Consider the following 24577-nt stretch of genomic DNA (forward strand, 5'->3'; position numbering starts at 1 on the left):
AAAACCGAAAAGTCGGTGTTTTGTGGTTTTTTGAGTTCAACTTTATGCCATAATGACTTATAAAAAAATGTTTTTGCACGTGAATTTTCTTTGAAAAATTAGAAACAATGTGATATTTTAGATTTTTGATACCTTTTTCCAATATTTGTAGAAAAACCAAAACGTAATTATTTTTTTCGGAGCAGTGAACTTCCCCTTAAGAACTGTATTGGAGTGCTGACCGCACCTTTAGCATCCATCTTCAACCTCTCTTTGGATTCTGGGATCTTTCCCGACTGCTTGAAGGATTCATTTGATTTCCCTGTCTTCAAAAAAGGCAATAAGCAGTCGGTGTCCAACTACCGTGGTATCACTGCTGTATGTGCAGTCTCAAAACTATTTGAACTATTGGTGCTAGATTATTTAAAACACACATGCTCTAGTCACATCGCGACTGAACAACTCGGATTTATGCCGAAGAGGTCGACCGCTACAAATCTCGTTCAATACACATCAGCAATCATACGCGAGATGGAAAGAGGTCATCAAGTGGATGCTATCTACACCGATATTTCTGCTGCTTTTGATAAAATCAATCACGAGATTGCAGTGGCCAAACTAGAGCGACTTGGTTTTCACGGTTCCCTTCTTGATTGGCTTCGCTCATACCTCACCGGTCGACATATGTCAATAAAGATTGGAGATAATTTTTCTCAACCGTTCGCTGTTTCTTCTAGTGTACCTCAAGGCAGTCATCTGGGACCGTTTATATTTTTATTGTATCTGAATGACGTTTACTTTTCGATCCGTTGCCTGAAGCTGTCTTATGCTGACGATTTCAAACTATACTTTGTCATCAAAGATCGAAGTGATGCATTGTTTCTTCAGCAGCAGCTGGACGTTTTTACTGTTTGGTGTGACAAGAACAGGATGGTATTAAATGCTTCTAAATGTGCCATTATGACGTTTTCCAGGAAAAAAAATCACCTATCTGTTATGCTTACAGCCTGCAGGAGCAAATATTAAGCCTTAGGCGTCCTACTTGATTCACAACTCACCTTCAAGGACCATGTGGCTTATGTTTCCGCTAAGGCGTCTTCTAAACTTGGTTTCATTTTTCGTTTCGCCAAAGACTTTAGAGACATTTTCTGTTTAAATAACACTCTGTTGTTGGCTAATCCGCTCCACATTAGACTACTGTTGATGTCCCTACAATTACTTAGTTTTCGCCGAGGCGTCTCTAAGGCTACCTTCATCGCTGATCTCCTACGATCGGACATTAATTGCGGTTCACTTCTGCAGCAGTTGAATGTCAATGTCAGAAGCGTAAATTTACGCTCTTATTTTTTTTTTTTCAATTTCTAAGCTTCTCGCACAATCTACGTCGCTAATGAGCCGTTAACTAGCATGTGCAAGAATTTTAAATTAAGCTAATTATGTTATCATTAATATCTTTTTATATGTTTACACACTTAAATTTTTCGCCGAGATTCCAACAGTCGAGAAGTTCTGCTATTTATTAAGCTGAGATTCAGTAAAAAATTGCTGAGACTCAGCTAAGAAATAACATTTTGCTGAGATATCACAAAAGTAAATACCAAGGTAATTGGCTGTTGGAGATTCTACCGAGCTAGATTTAGTGTGTAGGACTTAGTTCAAGCAAATGTATCTGTAGGATCCCATGTTATCTGTTGGTACTGAAATGATGAGGTTTTGCGCCCACTAGTGTGAGCTTTTCCCTCCAAATAAATAAATAAATTTTCTGGTTGTCAATAAACTAAATTAGTTCATATTTACATCACGATCAAGGCTACAACGGTTTGAATTTTTTCTCCGTCTATGACAAGTAGCTAATTTTCAAATTTATCGTAGCCAATAGCTTCAACATGCTCCTCTAGAAATAAGGAATTTAATGAATTTTTAATATAAAATAAATAAAATTAACGTCTTTCTTTGTGAACGAAATTTAGACATTTTAGAGTAATGTATGCATGACAATTTCTTTTTAGCTAATTTGGTTCATTGTACTTCAAGAAGTAGCAGATTGACAAAAATGAACAGCAGCAAGAAATTTGAGAAATTTGGATGCAAAAAAATGAACAGTAACAGCTTTTTAAACTTCCATGAAGAGCCAAAAAATCACGGTGTATTATTTTTGTTTATCCAGTATTTCCAGAATAATTCCAGAAATGAATCTCCATTGTGGCTTAGGAGGATTCCAAGAGGGATTGCCAACTAATCAATCCTAGAAGACATTCGGTGAATCACCAGAGTCATTCTGGAGAACCAAAGAGGAATTCTAAAGAATTCCAAGACGCTCAAGTGCGATTTAGTTAAATATCAAATGGAATTCTAGAGTATTTCAAGAGTCATTCTCAAACAGACAGGAAATCCAAATAACTTCAAGGAAGATTCTGAAGAATCCCAATCGGAATTCCATAGCATGCTTACATGAGATTAAGAACTTAACAATGAACTCCAATTAATTCCACTAGAAATTGAGCAGAAAAATCTTAATTGGAGTTTTGGAGAATCTATAGAGAAATTTTGGAAAATCTCAGCATTTAAATTTATAAAGTTCTCTAAGGAGAGTACTTGCGAATTCCCAAAACATTTCTGGGGAATCGAAAAGCAAATCTCAATTCATCAATAACGTACAGTTTTGATAACGTTGGTGAAAAAATGTGTTTAGAAGACGTTTGAATCCGTCCAAGGTTTCAGCCAATACACGGCATTCACCTAGACGTCCAATTTGAAGTCAAAACTTGAAATAACGAAATTCAAAAGTTCCATGTGAAGAGCATGAAAATCAGAAGTGGTTATCACAATAGGGGCCATTAAGCCGGGAATGTTTAGTGGAATATTTCTTGTATGATGAATCATTCACATAATCCGTGAGCATATTAAATTGATTGCTCAATTAAATTTCATCAGAAGGGGGATCAAGAGATTGCCCTTATCTTTTGCGTTTAAGACCCATGGCGACAGAACAGAGTTCCCTGCCTTTTGGTTCAGTGAGGGTTATTTGCGCGTTCTGCCAGGGTGGTCGAGGCAGATTTCATGTGTGAGTAAGTCATGAACATTGTTTGTGCGCTTCATATTTCAACACATGTAGTTCCAAAGAGCCTGAACCAAATGTGGCGCTTGCGAAGATCACTTGAAGATACGATATGACGGAACATTAATACTAATTGTATAAAACACAAGAGAATTCTTCCAGAAATTAGTTAGGATAACATATTGAAAAATGTGTGAATTGTGAGTGCACAAATGTAATGTTGCATTGAAATACTTTAAATCGTGCTAAATTTAAATGTTCCCTCATTTCACATCCATTGAACCATTCTGAACGGCCATCTCGTTGTGGTTATATCACATAATTGTTAATAATGTATATATCTGTATCTTTTCCGGTACCATGGAGTCAACAAAGTAAAAGCAAGAGAAGAGCACATGCGATACGACAACGGAGTGATGCTCGTTAAGAAAATATCCGGAGATACTGTCCATTTTCCACATTGGTGTTACGGTTTTATAAGACGCAACTAGAAACTCAAGATCATCATACAAAGATAATGGACGTCGACATATTGTAGAACACATCAGAAATAACATGGGAGACTTTCAGGAGACTAGTAGCGCATAGCAGTGATGCAGAGAAGGACAACTGTCAGACGGCTCGTTTTTTGATCAATTGTATGATCATGTGGCTGGAAGGCGATTTTACCTTTCAATCCATCAAACCCATTTTTGGCCTTTCATACAATGACATGTTGAGGACAATCAGAGGTTATTAAGCTTGATCAAATCAAACAGGGAGGAGCGCCCACTGCTATCGGACTTATTTTCCGTGCTACAATGAGTGGTAGACAATTATTACACATGTGATGTGATGTGATGTGAATGGAACCCACCATCAGTGCAAGAATTACCAATGTCTGCAGATACTTTCCGGTTGTAAAGTTCTGCCTGATGGTTTGTTGCAGCTGGGTGAATCAACTTCATTGAAGACATTTGGAAGACAAAACTACCAGATGGCCATCTGTAATCACGTGACAAGGGACTGGCAAATTCATGTACCCCGTCCAGTCAACAAATCCTTTGATTCCCTTAGGCTGCCCCCAACCCAGTATATATTATAATGAAGTAAATTTATATATTATAATGTTTTAACATACATGATTTACAGTACTGTTCCACCCAGGGCTGGAAAGCACCTCAGAGCGTTAGCAAAGCAACTTTGTGCATGCATCTCACAACACTCGACAAAGAGTGTGTGGTTCTCCAATTCACTTCGCACACTCTTTTCCAACTAATCTGTGAGAAAACGATCCACACAATGAGCGGTATACTACCTGCGACGCAGGGAGCGAATATAATACATATAACTAGCGCTAATGTCTTCTTTGAATTCTTGGCAGTCTTTGCTTACCATGACTGCATGCATAGGAGATGAAGAAGGGCATAACGAAGAAGAATTTTGTCTTTTTGCTGGGTTCCCCATGTGCAACCCTACACTGAGTGGCGCTCTTTGCGTCGGAGCCGTCGGAGCGATGGTTACACATTGAGCTTTCGACATTTTTTTGTGTGTGTCTGTCTTCAATTCTCCGCTGCTTTACATTTACGTAGGGTGAAAGACAAGCAAACTTTGTGTTTCCTTGATTCTCACTTTGGTTAATTCAGAAAATCAGAACATTGCGCGCATTGAGTGATCAGATGACAGCCCTGGTTCCACCACATGCTGAAAAATGTGCAGACAATCCATTTGGCGTTCAATGATGATTTCAAAAACACAGCAAAATAGGATGCGTGAAGAAAACTTCATTAAGAATTAGTCTAATTTAGGAGAACCATGTAAATTAAGTTTAAGTAGATAAAATCAGATACGATCTCACCAAGTTAGTCCAAATGAATCCACAGGAAGCATTCGTACTATTGTTGCATTTTAGTTCAAATCAAAGACGGTTCGCTTGATTGGGGATCAACATAAACTAGCACCGTCCTATGTATAACCAGTTTGAAGTGTCCAAATGTAGTGATCCTCCGGCTTGGGAAAAAAGATAATCGGCTGTAGTCGATTGCTGGTTCCGAGTTTAGGTAGCCAAGTATCAGGTCCAGCAACTTGCAATTTCTTGACGCGAATACGACAAACAATGGAATATCTTGGTTCAAATAAAGGTTCCTCTTCGTTATCGAAATCGTATGTCAGCGGCAAATCACATGACGTACAGCCAGTATCCCTTGGGGCTGGGATGCAGTTCTCGGAGGGCTTCTTCTGCATATATGATTTGATTCCTTTTGAAACGGATAATCGCGTTTTTGGCCATCTTCGAAAATTAAACCGGATTAATAACCAAATAAGCATAAAAAACTCCTAAAAAACGAACGTCATGTTCGTTCACGCGCGCAGCCTACTCTGTGCCTGGTAGACAATTATCATACATCATACATAAATGGTGACAGAACAAAGTTTCTTCCAATTGACTTGCAAGCAGATTACTATAAGAATCCGAAGTATCGAAGAGGAATTTTTCAAATTCAAATCCAAGCAGAATTACCACGGGTAGGGTCCAAACCAGGATCGAAGAGGAACAAGAGCTTTAGGTAGCAGTAACACTTCCTCCTGCAAAAAGCAAATAGATCCGCACGGCAAGGGAGCACGATCCTCACTACGTCTCTGATTCTAATCATTGAATCATCGCCGTTGGATCTCAAAATTAGACTTCAAATTGTGCATGCATGATGATGCATGATAGTGGTTTACCACCCATTGTAACACGGAAACTAAGTCCGACAGCAGTGGGCTCTCTTCTCTGTTTGTCTTGATCAAGCTTAATAACCTCTGATTGTCCTCAACATGTCGCTGTATGAAGGGCCAAAAACGGATTGGGTAGATCGATAGGCAAAGTCGCCTATACGCATCTACGGAACAATAAAGAATCTCCTTCCAGCAACTTGATCAGCCATTTGGTCAAGAAGACAAGCCCCCAAACAGGAAGATGCCCCAATGAGTGGGGAGAAGTGCCCGCCCTTTATCCACGAAATGTTATCAACAGGGAGTTGGCATTCCCACTCTCCCCGTCCAAATCGCTTCAATCGGGTGCCCTGTTGGACCGTCCCTTCACTTTTATTTATGTATTTCAGTGTATATACGAGTTGATTGTTATGATTATTGTCAATAATACTTACATTTCGTGAAGATCGTGATCAGATCAGAAACCAATCTTGAATCGTAGACCATGTCGTTCAACAATACACTCGTTCCGAGACGGGGCTCTGTGATAAAGCCATCATCTTCATCATGTTCGCTCGTCACCCGGAATGCATGCAAATGAAAAAGAGATACAACCAGGATTAGTTCTCTGTTTTGTTTTTTTTTGTATTTTTTTTTGCAATAGTCCTTGTTACACATTCTCTGTCTTATCCTTTTTTCTTCCAGTGTTTATAACTTCCTTTTCCTTGATCTTCTTCTTCTGTCGATACACCATCTGAAATTTCGCTATCCTCATTCGTATAAATTTCTTCCACTTTCTTTTTTAATTTTTCTTTGTCCTTAGCTAGTTCTTCCCATTAGACTTCAAATTGAGAGCCAAAAACCTCGACCCTTTGAAAAGATTCCTTGCATCGTCAAGAAACCCTCTGTCGATTAGGATTGAATGAACTTAAAAACATCCACCCTTCCTTTATCCTAATCTCGCTGGGAACGAAAGCACTCCATTTCTCCGTCCTGGTGACAAATTTGAAACTTGTAGATTGTTACGATTGAAATTCAAACTCGGCACCGCGATTCCACCGCCAGGTGGTCATCGTCTCTGCACCCCGCATGCCGATCGACGGTCGATCGGGTCCGGCTGTTATGTATGAGAAGACTTGATTTTAAATTCAAATGTCGTCTCTTTAGCGACAGATAGGCACAGACCATCACAGGGGAGTGGTCGGTGTACGCGATCGCCACCACCATCGCCGCGTTTGGAATGTGGTTCAAGTTTCTATTTACTACTGATTTTTGGCGACCCGACTCAGGGTCGTCGAGTCAGGTGAATTATACATGCGCAAGCGATATGGCAATTTGACAAAGTAAACTGCTATGCTAAATCGATGGAAAGTGGAGCCAATATGGGATGAAATTTTAATTTTTGGGATCAGCTTTTATCATGGGAATTATGCGAACTTTCACAACATTATCGGACTTGTGTTAGCATTATGGTTTCAGATGTTAGCTTTTGTATTTTTAAGCAGAAAACTCAATTTATAACTGAATCCATGATTTTACTATGGAGTTGTCGACTCCAATCTGATTTTCTTACATTTGAAGAGGGCATTGACAGTTGAATAAAACCTTCGAATATCATTCTGTTCCACATTGTCTACGCCTTGGTGCTTTGACGTAATCCGATTGACACATATTTTGCCGATCCTTATACGAAGAGCCGTCACACTTGATGGTCAATGAAACGGGAAATATAGTATGGTCGGAAAATTTGCACAGTATCGTTAATTGGAATTCCTATCACGAATCTACCAAAAATTACACAATCCCATCTGCAGCTATACGTATTTAGTAGTTTACTGGTGTCATACACTAAACCGTGGTTCTACTTATTTACCAATAACATAAGCCATCACCAAGACCGTTGAGTTCGCATTCAAAGTACCTCCCATATAAATTCGCGATCGATCGAGCTCGCCGCGCGTTCGTAATCGCCGTTGGTTGTCGCGATTTCTTTTTGCCAAATAACAGTTAAACGGTTAAACGATTAATTTATTCCACACAATGTCGTCTTTTCTTGCTGCATTCTTCCATTTGATTGCAAATTACGCTTGTCGCTCATGCCGCCAGGAGTTGTCCCAATTTTTTGGAGGCGTTGTCTGTCATTCAGCCGACTTAAGCTATCTCTGCAAGAAGAAACTCTTCCCGAGTTTCACTCTTACCATCCCGCTAACCTAAATTCTTCCGTCACGCATCTTCCGTCGTCGTCGGGAAGCTATTAGCTCGTTGTCGCTGAAAGGTGAGAAAATCCCAAGTCGTCGTCGTTGACGATCTTCTGCCACCCATACTAGCGAAATCATAAGCGTGCATATCCCCCCACCCCCCGGACGGTGCACCCGATGGCACACGTTATATTAAATCATCTTTGGGTCTAAGAGCTTTTCCAATCATCATCGTGCCTTTCTCCGTCGAGTCGTTGCAGTCAACTTTTTGGATTTCAAGCCGAACAATGCATTAGGTCCTAAGTAACATTGACAGATTCTCTCCGTCGACATTCTCTTTGCATCCTTACGGCCATGTTAAGACACCCCAGCTATTTTCAGCACACAGTCATGTACCCAAGCTATTAACGAAAGAGAAATTCGATGAAGAGAATCGATCAATGTTACCTAGGACCAAATGCATTGTTCAGCTTGATTTGGTCTCAGCCAGCAACAGCAGCAGCATCAGCAGCGCACAGCATGAAAGTGTTAAAATTCAGGTTATAATAATGTGGACTCTGTGCGCTGACAGGCGACAGAACAGGCGAGCTTCGTGCGCGCACATGAGCTCATGAACAGGGGGACAGGTCTTTGTGCCCCTTTATGCCCGCCCGATGGCTCCTACGGCTTGGCGAAATTGCTTTCTTTGCCTTTGACAAGAAGCTGGTCTCGCGGAGTGGTGTATTTTCATTGGAGTTGGTGGGGTGCTGCGGTGAGGTATAGTAGGAAGATTAGACGGCGGAGGAGGTGGAGAAGTCACATTCTTTTGGAGGTTTGCCGTCGTTCATTGGGCTCCCGCTGAGGTTGAATGGTTTCGTGTAAAGGTGAATAAGTGGAGCTGCTGGGGAGCTTTGTGTGTGTGTGTGTGTCTGTAGCGCTGCTGTTGTGGTGGATTTGTTTCGATGCTTTGCCGAGCTAGCAGTGAACCCGAGGGTTAGGCTGGGTGGTTGCTTTGAATTAAGAAAATCCTGGGATTCTGAGATGCTTGTTTGATTAAATAATGAAATTTTCGGGTCAAAACTTACGATGCCCGATTTGATAGTTGTCCCATTTTTTTAAATTAAGAATTTGACAAGCAGTAGACTAGCATTTTCGCACAAAAAATTCCAAAATTAGGAATTGAAAAGCTATTAAAAACCACATCGGGCGTTTTGCCCCGAGTTGCATTTGTGTCTGTTCAACCCTACATCGGTATCATTTATACTGATTAAGAGGTTTAAAGATCCGAGATGTTTTGATGATAAACTCCTTAGATCGGAGTTTACTCACTTAAGGTAAAGGCTCCTATAGTTGCGGTACGTTAGAAGCATTATGCCGTGGATACACTTGTATGACAAACTATGAACATGAGCATTAGATAGTTAGTTAGTTTTCTTTATTAAAGAGGCTTTCATCCTTTGGCTGAACATGAGCACAATGAATCAATTGAATGGGGTTGGGAGTGACCGTTCATTCTCATTGTACAAGTTTCAGTGACTCCTTGTGACACCGGACACGTCCTTGCAATCAGGTGGGAGATGGGTAGGAAAGTTAGAGTGACATTTGTTGGACCGTGTTTACCTCTGCATCCCCACAAAGGTCATAGGAGGGAAGTTTTGTTAGTAGGGTGAGGTTCGTTGGATCAGGATTCACGTTGATAAGTGATGTGATCTTTGTTTTGATATGATGGCAGTTTGATAAATACACGAATCCGGTGCTATGAGAAAACGAACCGATCCTATCAACTCTGTATTGTAAAGAAGCCTGGGACTGTACCCATGATTTTCAGCTCAGTAAGCAAACACGGTTGGAATAGACAACCAAGCCTCTTATATCAGAGTAAAACAACTATGACTGACGATCGTTTTTGAATAAGAATTACATGAAATAACAGAAACGGAAGAAGTCATCTATATTTCAAGAGGAAATGAATAGATCCAATGCTATAGAGGTTTGAACATTTTTTACTTATTTGTTGCTTGGTATTTAGTGAACGACACAGATACGCGATAATTCATATAGTTTCTACGGTTGATTATTAATTTTAAGTATACGAATGGTATAACCAACAATGATCACGATGACGAAAACAGCGATTTTGGAGCTTACATTTTGTCTAGGATATAATCATAGAGGTAACTCTAAGACTAGAAGGTCCCGATGAAAAGAGCTAAACTTTTTGGCTCAGCTCTGGTACTCTCTTCGGTTCCAAGCTTATCGATGCACCCCTCGAAACACAGGAAAATCCACGAACCCCTCATTTTATCTGTCAAACTTTCATAGAAAATCAAAACAACCATTGTGTAGCACTAGAATTTCGACTAGAATGGGGTACGTTAATCGATTTGCTTGGGGCAATAGGCTAGTCAAGTAGTGAGCCAATTTCAAATCGTTAGTTTCCACCGATTGATATAACGCCTTTGCTTTAACGGTCCCCATTTTGCTTTGCGATCGCGAAACACGAAGCTTAAATCCCGAAAATTGTCAGACATTAAATGTTTCCAACGATCTCGAGTTAAGTCTTTGTTCGTACTCGAAGGAAAGCCAATATCGTTAATATTTAAAAATACATAGGTGAGACCAGTCCATATCGTACCACTGGGACAGAAATGGCCAAACGTGGCTCTTTGCCGCTCTCCCACTAACAGTTCCGGGTTTGAACGTTCCAGAATTCTCAACCCCACGGAAGCGTCCTAGACGTCCTAGACGTCCTCTACCCTACCTAAGTATATGACAAAAAGGATTAAACTGGAACGAGCTCAACAATTTAAATGACTGCTGGATGCAACTTGTCCGTAAACTTCACGTGGAATTCCATCTGCGAGAAACCGTTGATAAACTGCTTTCCATTTCTGGTACCTCAATCGAACCATGAAAATGACTTGTGAGGTTCTTCTGCCACTCTCAAGATGGCATTCATGTTTCCGTTGGTTGGCTGCTTCCTGATGTAAAAGGGTTCTCAGGGCGAAATTTTCTACATATGAGATTGCTTATTTTACACATATGAAATTTTCGGGATGGAGAGGTCTCGGGAAAGTCCCGGATTTACCTAATCCATATCGGTCGGTTCCGTATCGATCTGGATGGTACGCGGTATGTTATATGTAATTTCACCAATTTTTAAAAGATTTAAAAACGGATTATAGAGATAACATCAAAGCAAAGTATTTCAGAAGAAATTTCCAAAGGAGTTTCGTGACACACTCTACGAGAGTTTTGAGGGTGAGGGTTCAGAGTAAAATATGTGGAAAATTCCATGCCGTTTGTGAAGAGGATTCCTGGGGTCTATTATACCCGTCACGTCACCTCAGTTTCTTGTCACCGTGACAGAAAAGTGACAAAAAAGTGAAGCTCATAATCGCTCCGGTAACGTGACTCTCGTCACTGAGTGACAAAAAGTGAGCCTCATAATCGCTTCAGTAACGTGACTCGTCATTAAGTGACACAAAAGTGACTCGAAATTTATGAGCATTTCTACTTCGCTTGAAATTTTAATGAAATGAGTACAAATTTCCCCTACCAATGTGTTCAAAATATCCGCTAAGACTACTGACATTGTTGGTTGTGCTATAGCAACGAACAATTCGTTACAGGATCCTCTTTGATAACTTCCTTCAGTAACAAATCTTAAGGCTGCTGTTAATTTGATTATCGGTGGTAAAGCGCCATAAGCGATGCTGGGACATGATTTTGTTTCCACAGTATTTAGCAGATACGAAAATATTTCTTTTGAAATTCTGTAATACTGCACAAATCTGGAATGTTACAATCATCCATTAATGCGACTAGCTATTCCGATATTTTGAACAAAAACTTAACTTTCTTTTCAGTCGATAATTCCAATGGATTAGATGCATCCCTTATAACTCTTCGTTGGATTCTTAGATTACAAAAAAAAAATCATCTTCACTCTCTGAAAACCAAGCTTCTGAGCTGCTCATTATTTACAATTTGAATTATTATTTTCCGCTTTTTGATTTTAACACAGGCATTCACGCAATATACGAAATCAAGCTTCAAAATCGAGTACAACAGCTAGTTGTGTTTTCTAAACAATGTTGGAACAAAAGAATAAAAAATAAACATGAGATGAAGAGTTATTGAAATCAAGATTAGTGTATGTTATAAAGTGATAAAATTGATTGCGATTTTTTTTAGAAGGCCGCACGCACAAACCAACACCATCACCGTGAAGGGGAAACTTTTTCCCTATCCAAAGACATCACAATCACATTCATCGCAAATAAGGTTTTAGTTGGGAATGTGCTCGCAAATGTCTTGGTGGTGCCACTGAAGTGTTAAGCAAGCTACCACATTTCGAAATTATCAGTGATGCCAGTTATTTTTTAGGTAAATTTAGTAGATGTTTGCTCTTGAAAATGATAAGTGGCCAAGGCATCACACTGGAGACAAACCACATCTGTCGAATACAGAGTAAAAAGTTGTTAAATATTACATCCAAACTGCTGCACATTGGTCATTCCGCTTGTGTAATATTACGCTGTACGATGTACAAAGAATTTGAGAACAAATCGTTTTGATGACTGTAATTTTTCTATTAGCGTTTACCAGTTATTGATGTTAAATATATCAACATGCATATCATTGATTGATACATATTATATTTGTTTGCTTCGTACACATAAAAGTTATGAGCGGTGGTAGAAATAGCACTCTTTAGTGATGTATTACCACGTTTGAAAACTTGTTTCCAGCAAAAGAAAAATCGCACTAAACAAACTAAACAAATCCCTAATAACAGTTGGAGCTTCTGTAAATATCTCCTACGGATTCGTATTTCTGCAAAATTCAATCAAACCGACATCACTGACTTGCATCTGTTTTGTTTTTATGCAACACAGCTGGTGTGTTGACAGATCGAGGGAAAAGCAACTTGTGAAAAAAAATGCATTAACGAGGCATGCTCTGATTGCATCAACTTACAAACACTCAACGAACGCCGTGAATTTGCAATGCTTTTCTTCACCAATGACATTATTTCACATCGCATAGAATCATCAGAAATACTTTTACAATTAAACTTCTACACACCCTGTCGGCATTTAAGCACACGAAAATTATTTTCAGAAAAATCACACAGAACAAATTACGCAAAAATGGCCCCTTCAATCGAATGATTCGGCAGTATAATTTACATTGTGAAGTCATTAGCATCACTCTGTCAAAAGAAGAAATTAAAAACCGACTAAAACATAATAGAAATAATGCATAGTATGTAAGTAAAACATTGTAACCATTGTATGTAGTCTACTTTTGCTTGACTTAATAAATAAATAAACAATGCTTGGGAATGTGCATGATAGAGGGTGCTAGTGTGCATGCAAAATACGCTTGACGATATTTTTGAAGAATTTTCTTCAAAGCGCTATGTCTGTTTGTCTGTGGTGTTGGTTTGTGAGGCGGCCTTCACTTTGAGAGTAAAGAGCTTTAGAACGGATTGTTAACAAATGCTGATGTTTCCTTTTCTATTGTTAATCCAGGTTTGAGATCGACGAAATTGAAAATTGTTTGAGGGAACATGCACAAATGACGTAGCTTTTGATGAGGGAAGGAGGGACTCAAGTTGTGACCGGCCATGTATTAGGTATAGCAAAATACGCTACCAGGAGTAGGGGTGACTGAAATTGGTCAAAAATATGCTATTTCATTTATGGATGTTCCCGTAATACTCTGTTCACACAACATACAGCGGAGATTCGCTTTTTGGGGGAGGCCTTTTCGCATTGTTGACGTCAGGATTTGTGAAAAATACAAAGCGAATCGAATTTTTAGGTTCCAAAAGGTTATAGTTTTAAAAGAGTTTTAAGGGAATTACGAGGATATTTCTAAGGGTATATCGAAAAGAGTTTTTTGAGAATTTTAAGGAGAATTCCAAGTGAATTTAGAGGAGAACTTCCATATTATTTTGAGCAAAATTTTAAGACTGAGGTGAATTGCATGGGAATTCTAAGGAAAATTCAAGTGAATTAAAAAAAGGAAAGAAGTTTCAGTGAATTCTTAGCGAGAAATAAAATAAAAAATCAAAAAGAATCTAAGGATGAATTTGTTGAGTTTTTTGGATTGCTCTGCAGAGAATTTCTAGATTTGTATGAAGAAATTTTCAAGAGAATCCCAATCAAATTAATTTTAGAAGGATTCTGATAATGATGTGATGATGATGATGATGATGTGAAGGGAAATTATTCTAAGGAAATATTTAAGAACAATCTTATAAAATGCTGAGCAGAGTTTTGAGCAAACTTTTAAGTCGGATAGGCAAATTCGATGAACACAAAACCACATTCAAAAAGCTACTAAAGTGTTAGCGATGACCCATTTAACCTATTGATCTTTTCGGCTCAATCGCTTTCAGTTTTATCTTCTTCTTCTTCTTCTTCTTCATCTTCGCATAACAAGCTTATTTGCTATCGCATATTAGCTTATTGCGTGCTCTCAACTTAGTGTTCTAGATGCACTTCCACAGTTATTAATTGAGAGCTTTCGATGCCTGTACCATTTTGCATCGGTATAATTGTGTGGCAAGTCCAATCATACTTCTATGCCCAGGGAAGTCGAGAAATTTTCCAAACCGAAAAATTCCTAGACCGGACCGGGAATTGAACCCAGCTACCTCCAGCATGGTCTTGCTTTGTAGCTGCGCCTTTTCCGACTGAGCTAAGGGACGCCCCTTAGTTTTATGCTTAATTTAAATGTATATAGCACAATTCCTATTTTCTATAGTAGTAGTGTAAAATGAGGTAAGATGCACCCCGGGTCAAAATGGTGTTTTGGCGTTCAAAACCCTTTTTTACCTCTTAGTCCAATGTCTGAACTAGCAATCAGGGCCCAGCAAAGATACTTTCAATTGAAAATCGTCGAAGCTGTCAACCATCACTTTAAATTGAAAGTCATTCTGTCTTCTCGTCGGGCAGATCCCCTTCGATCAGTTTGCATGCTGTTTGTTTTGGCTTGACTCGTGTTAATTTCGTCTTTCATTGTTAAATGAACTTACTTTCGCATTGAAGCGAAGCTGTTCGATCCAAATTCGAGCAGTTTTTCTGACTTTTGTAGATTGTCCACTGGATTCATTTAAGCGCATGTGCATAGATCTGTGCAAGATGTCAAATTTATCATTGTTGGGTGGTTTGGTAACCCATCAAAATGGGTATTTTTGGCATCGGGATCTAGAGGCCGGAAATCGATGATCGACGCCAGAAAAAGTGGGAAATACTGATGCCGACCCATCAATATGGGTATTTTTGTAATCGGGGTGACGTCTAGAGATCGAAAATCGTTATCCGACACCATTTTGATTGCCATGATGGCGGCTTCCGATTTCAGAAAATGTGGGACACACTGTCAAATACCCATAAATATAGGTATTTTTGGAATCGGCGTGACATCTACAGGTCAGAAATCGATGACCGACGCCATTTTGCATTCCAAGATGGCGGGCTCCCAATGTCTGAAAAAGTGGGAAATACTTATACCGGTATGGCTATTTTCGGAATCTGGATGACGGCTTTGGAATCCAATATGGTGGCCATCGGGCTTCAGAAAAGTGTCAATGACCCACCAATACGGGTATTTTCGGAACGGGGACGTCGCGTATATGCCGAAAATAGATGTGCGAAGCCATTTTGAAATTCAATATGTTGGTTTCCAATTTCAGAAAAAGTGGAAAATATTGTCAAATACCCATCAAAACAGGTATTTTTAGAATCGGGATAATGTCTGGAGACCGAAAATCGATGTGCGACGTCATTTTGAAAGCCAAGATTGTGACTTCCGATTTATGAAAAAAAAATTGTTCATTAATTTATTTGATAAGGCTCAATCGAATTAACTTTACAGAGCCGAGGATTCTTGGTCACTATACAATATATTTTAAAACTATAGTCAAAAGGTACAACACAATAAACACTTTATCTTCCGCTATCCAAAAAGCCTCTTCCATCAGAACGGGAGCCGCTTCCAGTGGTTTCATTGTATGGCAGTATTGCCAACGGGGGTCAGAGCGCTTCCATTGCAGCAATGGACGCAAAACGTGGTCAACAACACTCACACACTCACCACTAAACGGTTACTTTCCAAAATCGACGACGCATCGACCGAAAGAACTGCTGATGAAGAACAATGAGGAGGACCACACAATAATGGTTGCTGCCGAGAAAACAGACGATCGCGTGGCACACATCGAGAGTGGCCTGCTTTTGTCGACAGCCGAGTGAACGTCTAGAAAAAGTTGTAAATACTGTCCAATATGGGTATTTTCAGAACGGGGATGACACGTAGATGCCAAAAATCGATGTCAGACGCCATTTTGAAACCCAGGATGGCGACTTCTTGTTTCAGAAAAAGTGGGAAATACTGTTAAATACCCATGAATATGGGTATTTTCGAAATCCCAGTAGAGGCCCGTCTAGAGGCCAAAAACACATGTTTGACGCCATTTTAGAATCTAAGATGGCGGCTTAAGTGCGAAATACTGTCAAATACCGATTAATATGGGTATTTTTGGAATCGGGGTGACATCTAGAGGCCGGAAATCAATGGCCGAAGTTCAAGATGGTGGCTTCCGATTTCAGAAGAAAATGCTCTACAAATAGCGTCGAATATTGATTTTCAGCATCTACGCGTCGTCCCCGTTCCGAAAATGCCCGAAACATCACAGATGTTTTGAGAAATTCAAGAAACTGAAGAAAACGTGGAGAAGTTTAGAGATCTTACATGAAGCATCTTATATAAATTTTCAGTGCAACTGCTATAGGAACTTCAGGGATATCGAGAAAACTTTTCGAAAGTCGAAAAACTGTAGAAAAGTCCAGAGAACATTAGGAAAATTGTTAAAACTTTAATCTTGTTAGCGTCTTTAAGCAGTTCTAGGAATTTCAGCCAGGTCCAGAGATCTATCGAATGATTTTTGATAGACATATTTTGGGTACTTTATATATTCCATGATTTTTTCAGGGATGTTTACAAATGTTTAAGACATTAATTTCAGGGCAGTACCAAGAACTTCCAAAGATTTTTGAGAACTTCAGAGTAGCTTTGAAAATATCAGGGAATATAAGAAAACCAAAAAGTTTCAAGAAAATTGCAGGAACTTTACAGAAGTTCGCAGAACCTCAGGGAATTCCCGAATCTTCTGCAAAGATCTGCGATTTTCAGGGAAGCCCACAGAACTTCAGAGAAGTTTAAAGATTTTTAAGCAGTTTCATTATTCACAAGAATGTTCTGAGTATTTTGAGGTAAATCAGAGAACTTCAGAGCATCGATTAGTTGATTGCACGAACTTTCAAGAAGTTCCAAGAATTATGAAACATTTTGAGCTGTTTCAGGAAAATTGTTGGAACGTAAGTGAAGATCCGAGAACTTCTTAAAATTTTAAGGGACTTCAGGATAGTTTAGAGATTTTTAAGGAAGTTCCATGAGCTTCAGAAGTATCGAAAACTTAAGGAAAGCGGCGGAAACTTTTGAAATTCAGAGCTCTTTAGGGCAGTTCCAATTACTTCAAGTAACCACTGAAAACTTCAGAATCGTCCAGATTTGCCGAGGGGGGCGAGACATCTAAATCTTAATTCTAGGTGGTCAAAAAATCTCACACTAGCGAATAAATCTTCGAAAAATCTTCTTTCGTTTCTCGCATCTACTTGCATCGCGCATCATCTTTTTGCAGGACATCTTTAGAAACGTCATCAATTTTCTTTCTATCTACTCAGCTTGCACACAGCTAGCCACAGCAAAACACAATTTTTCCAGCATCATAGATAAAGTCGTCCCCCTCGAGATTTGCGGAGAAGATTAAAGATCTTGTCATTTTGTTTCGGTTTTTAAGTCTTCAAGAAAAAAAATGTAGATTACAGTTTTATCATCATCAACGTTTTGATCCAGGAGTTGAAATGTTAATCTAGTGTTGTGTATTTTAAGATCGTTAAGATTTCAGGGCAGTACCAAGAACTTCCGGGTAGCTTTGAAAACATCAGGGAAGATTAGAAAACCTGAGGGCAGTTCTTTAAATTTCAAGAAAATTGCAGGAACTTTACAGAATTTCGCAGAACCTCAGGGAATTCCCGAATCTTCTGCAAAGATCTGCGATTTTCAGCGAAGCCCACAGAGCTTTAGGGAAGTTTAAAAATTTCTAAGCAGTTTCATTATTCACAAGGATGTTCCGAATATTTTGGGGTAAATCAGAGAGCTTCAGAGCATCGATTAGTTGATTGCACGCACTTTCAAGAAGTTCCAAGAATTATGAATAATTTTGTGCAGTTTTTTTTTAATTTTTGTGGTCTTCATGGTGCATAAATATCAGGAAAATTGTTGGAACGTTAGTGAAGATCCGAGAACTTCTTGAAATTTTGAGGAACTTTAGGTTAGTTTAGAGATGTTAAAGGAAGTTCCATGAGCTTCAAGGAAGTATCGAAAACATAAGGAAAGCTGCGGAAATTTTTGAGATTCAGAGCTCTTTAGGGCAGTTCCAATTACTTCAAGTAACCACCGAAAACTTTAGAAATGTCTAGATTTGCGGAGAAGTTTAAAGATCTTTTCATTTTTTTTCGGGTTTTAGGTCTTCAAAAAAAATGTAGATTACAGTTTTATCGTCATCAACGTTTTAATGCAGGAGCTGAAACTTTCATCTAGTGTTATGTATTTTTAGATCGTACAGATTTTTGCACTGAACGAAAGACGGGGCATCTTTATATCTCTTGAAGATGGCCGAAACGTCGGACATAAAACATTTTTGATCCATGCTTAAACCACCGGCAAACCGACATGAATGACCATAGAAATTAACATGAAATTTCTGCTGAAAGCACACTACTGACATCTGTCTTCGTGTTCGCGGAAAACGTTTATCTAAGCCACGGACACGCGTTCAAAATTTATGAATTGGTTCGTATCTGATTTATTCTGGATAAGTTATATATACATTATATGGCTTTGACAGATGGGATCGCTGAACATTTGAATCAATCGTTATAGATTTTTAGGCAAAAGTTAAGCTTATGTTTTGAAAAGTCTATGAAATGATAAAAATTAACTCGAAAAAATACAGCTTCAAAAGCAAAACATGTCAACTTTGCAGCGCCACGTAAAATAAAGAACAGCTAAGGTTAATTATTCTTAAAAGCTCAAGCGAAAATATTATGGTTTCAATTAAAATATCACGAAACTTACAAAAACATTGTCTAATTTTGATGTGCTTTGCAAAAACTAACTGTGCCAATCGGGATTACACAATTGGTTCCAGAAAGACAATGTATGGCAACAATTTTGTTGTCCCATAGGACTGATCATCTTGCCCCTTGAGGAGCAATAATTGCCAACATATTCAAAGTTTTGTTTTGGACTTTTCTCGAAGCTTAGCAATGTTGTATAATTGTTCTTCAAGCATAGGATTGCAGGCCAATCCATAAAGCATCTGTAAGCTTATGGAAAGAATTATTTTCTCAAAATAGTGGAATTTTATTCGAGTTTCGTTATGGTGGTCATCTTGCCCCACTTTCCCCTGTACACCTTATTTTAATCAATAACGATATTCGTAAGGCAAATAACTTAGTTTTGCATTTTTTTACTAATGAATATAATGATTGTTGGATGAATGATGGAAAACCCACGAAATTACCGAAAAAACTGACTCTTAAGGCGCTCAGGCTCAAGTCGGAGGACTTCCCACCACATGACCAAATATGCAAAGGTCAAAGAAAATATCCTATTCAAAGTGATTTTCTTTTTATTCCATCAAGATTGTAGGAACACTCATTAACATCTGTGCATCAGTCAGTTCACCCATGCTTCTTGCAAATTTCACTACCCCGACAGATGACAATTTTCTTCTTCTTCTTCTTCTTTTTGCGAATGTTTTCATCGAACACCTACCTGTTTCAGTTTTCTTCCATCCACTCCATCTTACTCGATCGGCTGACTGAATCGAGTCCGGGGTGGCAAAAGAAGCAACCGTGCTCGCTGTCGTCGTCGTCGTCTTCATCCGTCGCCGCCGCCGTCATATTGGTGTGCATGTTAAGCCGATGCAAGTGTTGACTTGAATTTTTAATGCACAAAACGCAACAAGTCAACCGCGCGGGGGCCTCCTCGTCAAAACCAACTGTAAAAAAAAATGTTTGCTCTGCTCTGCTCATGATGTGAATATGGCCACAGAAACAGATAGAAGAAGAGAGGAAAATATGTACACACTCACTCACTCACATACCTCTCGCATAGGTTACACTGTGAATGTTTGCGGTGGTGAATTTCGCTTGCCGTCTTGGAGTGTTTTCCAGTGGTGAATTTCTTCCGTCTTTCTTGAGGAGCCGTGTGTTTCTTCGCGATCGTGGTAGTGGTGATCGTCGCTGGCAGAGTGCGAAGCTGAGGGGGGTTCAGCCTGATCTCGCGTCCAGCGGTGAGTTTAGTTGAGCCTTACCCATCGAGGATGTCGGACTGAGAAACCCGCGCGAGACAAATGTGCCACGAAGTGTTTTGCCAGACAAAAGAGAAGATCCCGAGAACTTCACACATATCTGAGAGAGAGTGTATGTGTGTGCGCGTGTGTTCGTGCAAGTAGTTGATCCAACGGGAGAGTAGCAGAGGAAGAAACGAGATCGCGGTGCGTTCCGAATTCCCCGTTTGTCGTTTGGGGTTGGCAAGTTCTGTTATCAGGTGGAATCCGTTGGTTGGAAGAAAATTTGATTGGAAATCGAGTTTGACACCTTTGATCCTGTTGTGTTAAGGGAATGTTAGCAGCTCGAACGAAGCGAAGAAGTGGAAAGTGAAGTTTTGGTTGAAGAAGGAGAGGAGATCTGCTGGGGGAAATAGAGGTCGCTGTGGAGCTGCTTTTAGTGGGATTCCCGTTTATTCAAGAATCGGCCACAAATGATCGCCAGTGCAAGAATAACCTGAATTCGGTGAAGATCGCTGTGCATTAGAACGTCTAGTAGTAGATTTCAAGTGACCGCAGGCTCCCTGCAGTGAGCGAGTTTGTGCCTTTTTGTGTGTGTAGTTGTAGAGAAAGTACCCTAGAAAACCCGACGACGTAACCAACTCCGGAGCCAAGATGCCCTGTAGTGCAGTAACGCTGTCTCTCGCGACGATATCCGCCATTATTGCCGTTGCCCTGCTGGCAATCGCCTTCTCCACAGATAATTGGCTCAGCTACGAAGTGAAGCGGAATAACATACAGGTACGTCTCGAGTCTGTGAGCAGGTTTTCTCTCGCTCTGGATCGCACTCTCAGCCAGCACCGATGATGGTGGTGGTGGTTGTGTGGATCAGCTGCTGGTGGTGTAAATGATGTGAAATTTATCATCTCCCGTCACGATCGTTTACATTTTCCGTGAACACGCAAATCCAACCCATCCCTCAGGTCTGGCGGTGGCGTCGTGAAAGCCTATCATTATCGATAAGCGTGGATGGCTATCCACTACAATTTCCAGTCTACAAATCTTCGACCAACACCAACACCACCTACGAGGGTGCTGTTTTGGGGGGAGCAGACCCCATCGAACGAAGAAACAAGTTTTTCCCTACAGCCTCAATCTGCTTCAGTGCTGGGATTTGATACTCAAAAAAAATCTCAATCAACGAGGATGACGCTGATCTTTTTCGATGAGGATTCGCTCATGATGATGATGATGGTAATGATGGTGCCAAGGTTCGTCGTTCGTGACGCGTTCAAGTCACTTTTTGTGCTCCGTGCATCATCGCCGCTCTTCGATCGATTCGGTCGGTCGCTTTGTTGCTTCGGTGGTTGAATGTCAAAAATCACACCCCGTTATTATGAGGCATTATTGGATTGGATGGGTGCTGCTGTTTGGGATGAGCATTCGGAGCAATTGGGAGAGAAGTGTGAGCATCTTCTGCATAAATGCGATTTTAATGTGTGTAATTTGATTTTGGCTGGTGATGCAAGGTAGTTCGTAAACAGTGAATTTTTACATTCCATAGCCCTGTGTAATAAATACTGGATTGCTCGTGGTTTTCGCATTATGAGTTTATAATACTTGTTAAGAGATGATGTCATAAACTGCGAGTACAGACATGAAGTAGTACTCGATAAAATTGTACAACGAACACGATTGTGATTGTAAACTTGTATCGTGTGGAACTGCATGTAATCGGTTAGCACGTGTTCTGTACTGATGAATGACAATAAGCTGATGTAATTGTTATTTTGTTGATTTCATCGTGAGAATTACGACTAGTGTTTCCATTTCCCGGTTATTTCAGACTGCCTTGGAATCGGGAAACAGCTAATGGCTCTTCTCGGGAATCGGGACATATTTTAATCCAGCAACTAATAGTTGATAGTTTTTCTTCATTGGAATTTGAACTTCGTCGAACTTTGCACGAAAGTTTCTACCAAAATCTGCCGGAAGTTTTTTCCCACTCTTTCCCAGAAAGTTTTTTCTATGTTTCTCCAGAAATGTATTCCAATGTTCCGCGGAAGTTTCTTCAAATCTTACTTAGAAGTACCGTGCCGATTCAAATTTCGGACACTTAAACTCGAATTTCGGACACTTTTAAAATTTGATTATCTCGGTCGAATATCAGGGTGTCGACTACCTGGAAAAACCTGGAAAGTCAGGGAATGTCAGGGAATTCTATTTATGATCTGGAAAGTCAGAGAATGTCAGGGAATTTTAATGTAGGTCAGGGAAAAAAATAATGTTGATCACATTGCAAAAAATCATGTGTGGGACACATAAAACAATCTTTGAAATTTTATCAGTGCATGACGTCAAAGTTTTTGGGAAGATCCCGGGCATCAGATCTACTCGCTGCGTTTATGGACGCCCTTGCCGGTATCTCTTCGAACAAGTTGCTGCAAGTGTCCATGGATGGGCCCAATGTGAATTGAAGCTAGAGGTACAAAAAGGTGGCGAGAAGCTGATAGATCTGGGAAGCTGTGGGCTGTATATTTTGCATAATACATTCATTGTTGTCAAATATTTGCGTGGTATCTACAATATCTTCAAAGATGTACCAGCAAGACGAGCGTTTATCACGATGTATTCTGGATCTACCATATTCCCGCTAAAGTTTTGCGGTCACCGATAGTTGGAAAATAGTGCTGCTGTTCAGAGGGCAATCAAAATTACTCCGCAAATACGAAAATTTATTCAAGGCGTCCAGAAAGACAAAATTGAACCAACGTCAGCTTCCTACCAAGATGTTAAAAACTGTTTGAATGTCTCGCTGCTGATGGCTAATAGTACGTTCAGACTACAGATTTATAACATGTTATAGCACTATCTTCATGGTGGTTTCTGTACTGCAATTATTTGACAACCGTTATAACATGTTATAACTTTGTAGTCTGAACGTGGTATTAAGCTAGCTTTCTTCAAATCAGTTGCTGTCAAAGTTGAGCCATTTCAATGCGAATTTCAGATGGACAACCCTATGGTGCCTTTTTGGTGCAACGCAATGTCTCAAATGGTTAGAGGTGTTATGGAAAGGTTCATTAATATTGACCATCTGAACGGTGTACATTCCCCCTGAACGACGTCTCGACTGTAGCATAATGCAACTTCATATGGATGCTGTAGAATTTGCTTCTTCTATGGCTAATTATTCGGATATCCGGAGTGATTTGAGATTTGGGCGTAATTGTATTTGTAAACAAACATGTCCATCGCCGATTTATCGCGAATAAAAGCTCAATTTTAAAAACTAATAACACTGCGAGGAAGAGGTATGATTCCTCTATCATTTGGTATAGTTTGTTTATAATATTGAGCTTTTATTCACGAAAAAAAGACGATTGACGTGTTTGTTTACAAATACAATTACGCCCAAATCTCAAATCACTCCGGATATGATTCTTATGCTCGGTGATTTCAATCAACCTGGGCTTATCTGGTCGCACTCGGGTCAGGGATTTGCATATCCAGATCCAATAGCATCTGTTACTACTCCGGCCAGCCGCTTGCTTGTGGACGGTACTGGTTTTCATGGATTGAGGCAGATATATAAATCTAGTTCCCAACTTTCAGTCTCATTTCCTAGACTTGGTGTTCGTTAGTGAAAATTCACTTCTTGACTGTACCGTTACTGAGGCGCCTGATGTCATCGTTCCTCTTGACAACTTCCATCCTGCTTTGGATATTCCTATCGCAAATAGATCTCAACTTCACTTTGATGAAACTTCGATTGTCTATCGTCTCAACTTCCGGAAGACTGATTTACGTTTGCTGTGACGTTCCTTGTCAGAGATAGACTGGAACGTGTTGAATGACCTGGAGATCGACATAGCTGTCGATCGCTATAATTGCTTTCTGCGCGACTGTATTTCTGCTTCTTGACCAAACGGAATTTTTCAATTGCCAGTAACAACTATCGCCGCTACAACAAGCTTCTCTACCAGCGATATGTAATTCGCACTGAACGCAATCTGCGAAGCAATCCTAGGGGATTCTGGTCGTTCGTAAATACTAAAAGAAAGGAAACTGGTCTCCCGTCGAAGGTGTTTCTGGGCAACGACGTAGCATTGACAACTGAGGATAAATGCAGGCTTTTTGCAAGGCACTTCTCGAGCGTTTTCTCGAACGACTCACCATCGCAAGCTGAAATCAATCTAGCAGTCCGCGATGTGCCAACCGATGTCGTAAACATGGATGTTTGTACTGTGGATGTTGAAATGGTTCTCTCTA

At 39.9% G+C, this 24577-nt stretch overlaps 1 protein-coding gene across 1 annotated transcript in view; it reads left to right on the top strand.

Moving 5' to 3' along the window:
* The first annotated feature begins 20323 nt into the window (after positions 1-20323).
* The window catches only part of LOC135700087 (transmembrane protein 235), an 89516-nt gene continuing 85262 nt past the window's right edge, over positions 20324-24577 (top strand). The window contains exon 1 of the mRNA XM_065220480.1: positions 20324-21106. Within this exon, the coding sequence (XP_065076552.1) occupies positions 20981-21106 (126 nt within the window). The 5' untranslated portion in view covers positions 20324-20980. The remainder of the gene's footprint in view (positions 21107-24577) is intronic.

Source organism: Ochlerotatus camptorhynchus, unplaced genomic scaffold, assembly GCF_037179485.1.
Source record: "Ochlerotatus camptorhynchus isolate MF236.1 unplaced genomic scaffold, CSIRO-AGI_Acam_v1.1 ptg000010l, whole genome shotgun sequence".
Classification (NCBI taxonomy): domain Eukaryota; kingdom Metazoa; phylum Arthropoda; class Insecta; order Diptera; family Culicidae; genus Ochlerotatus; species Ochlerotatus camptorhynchus.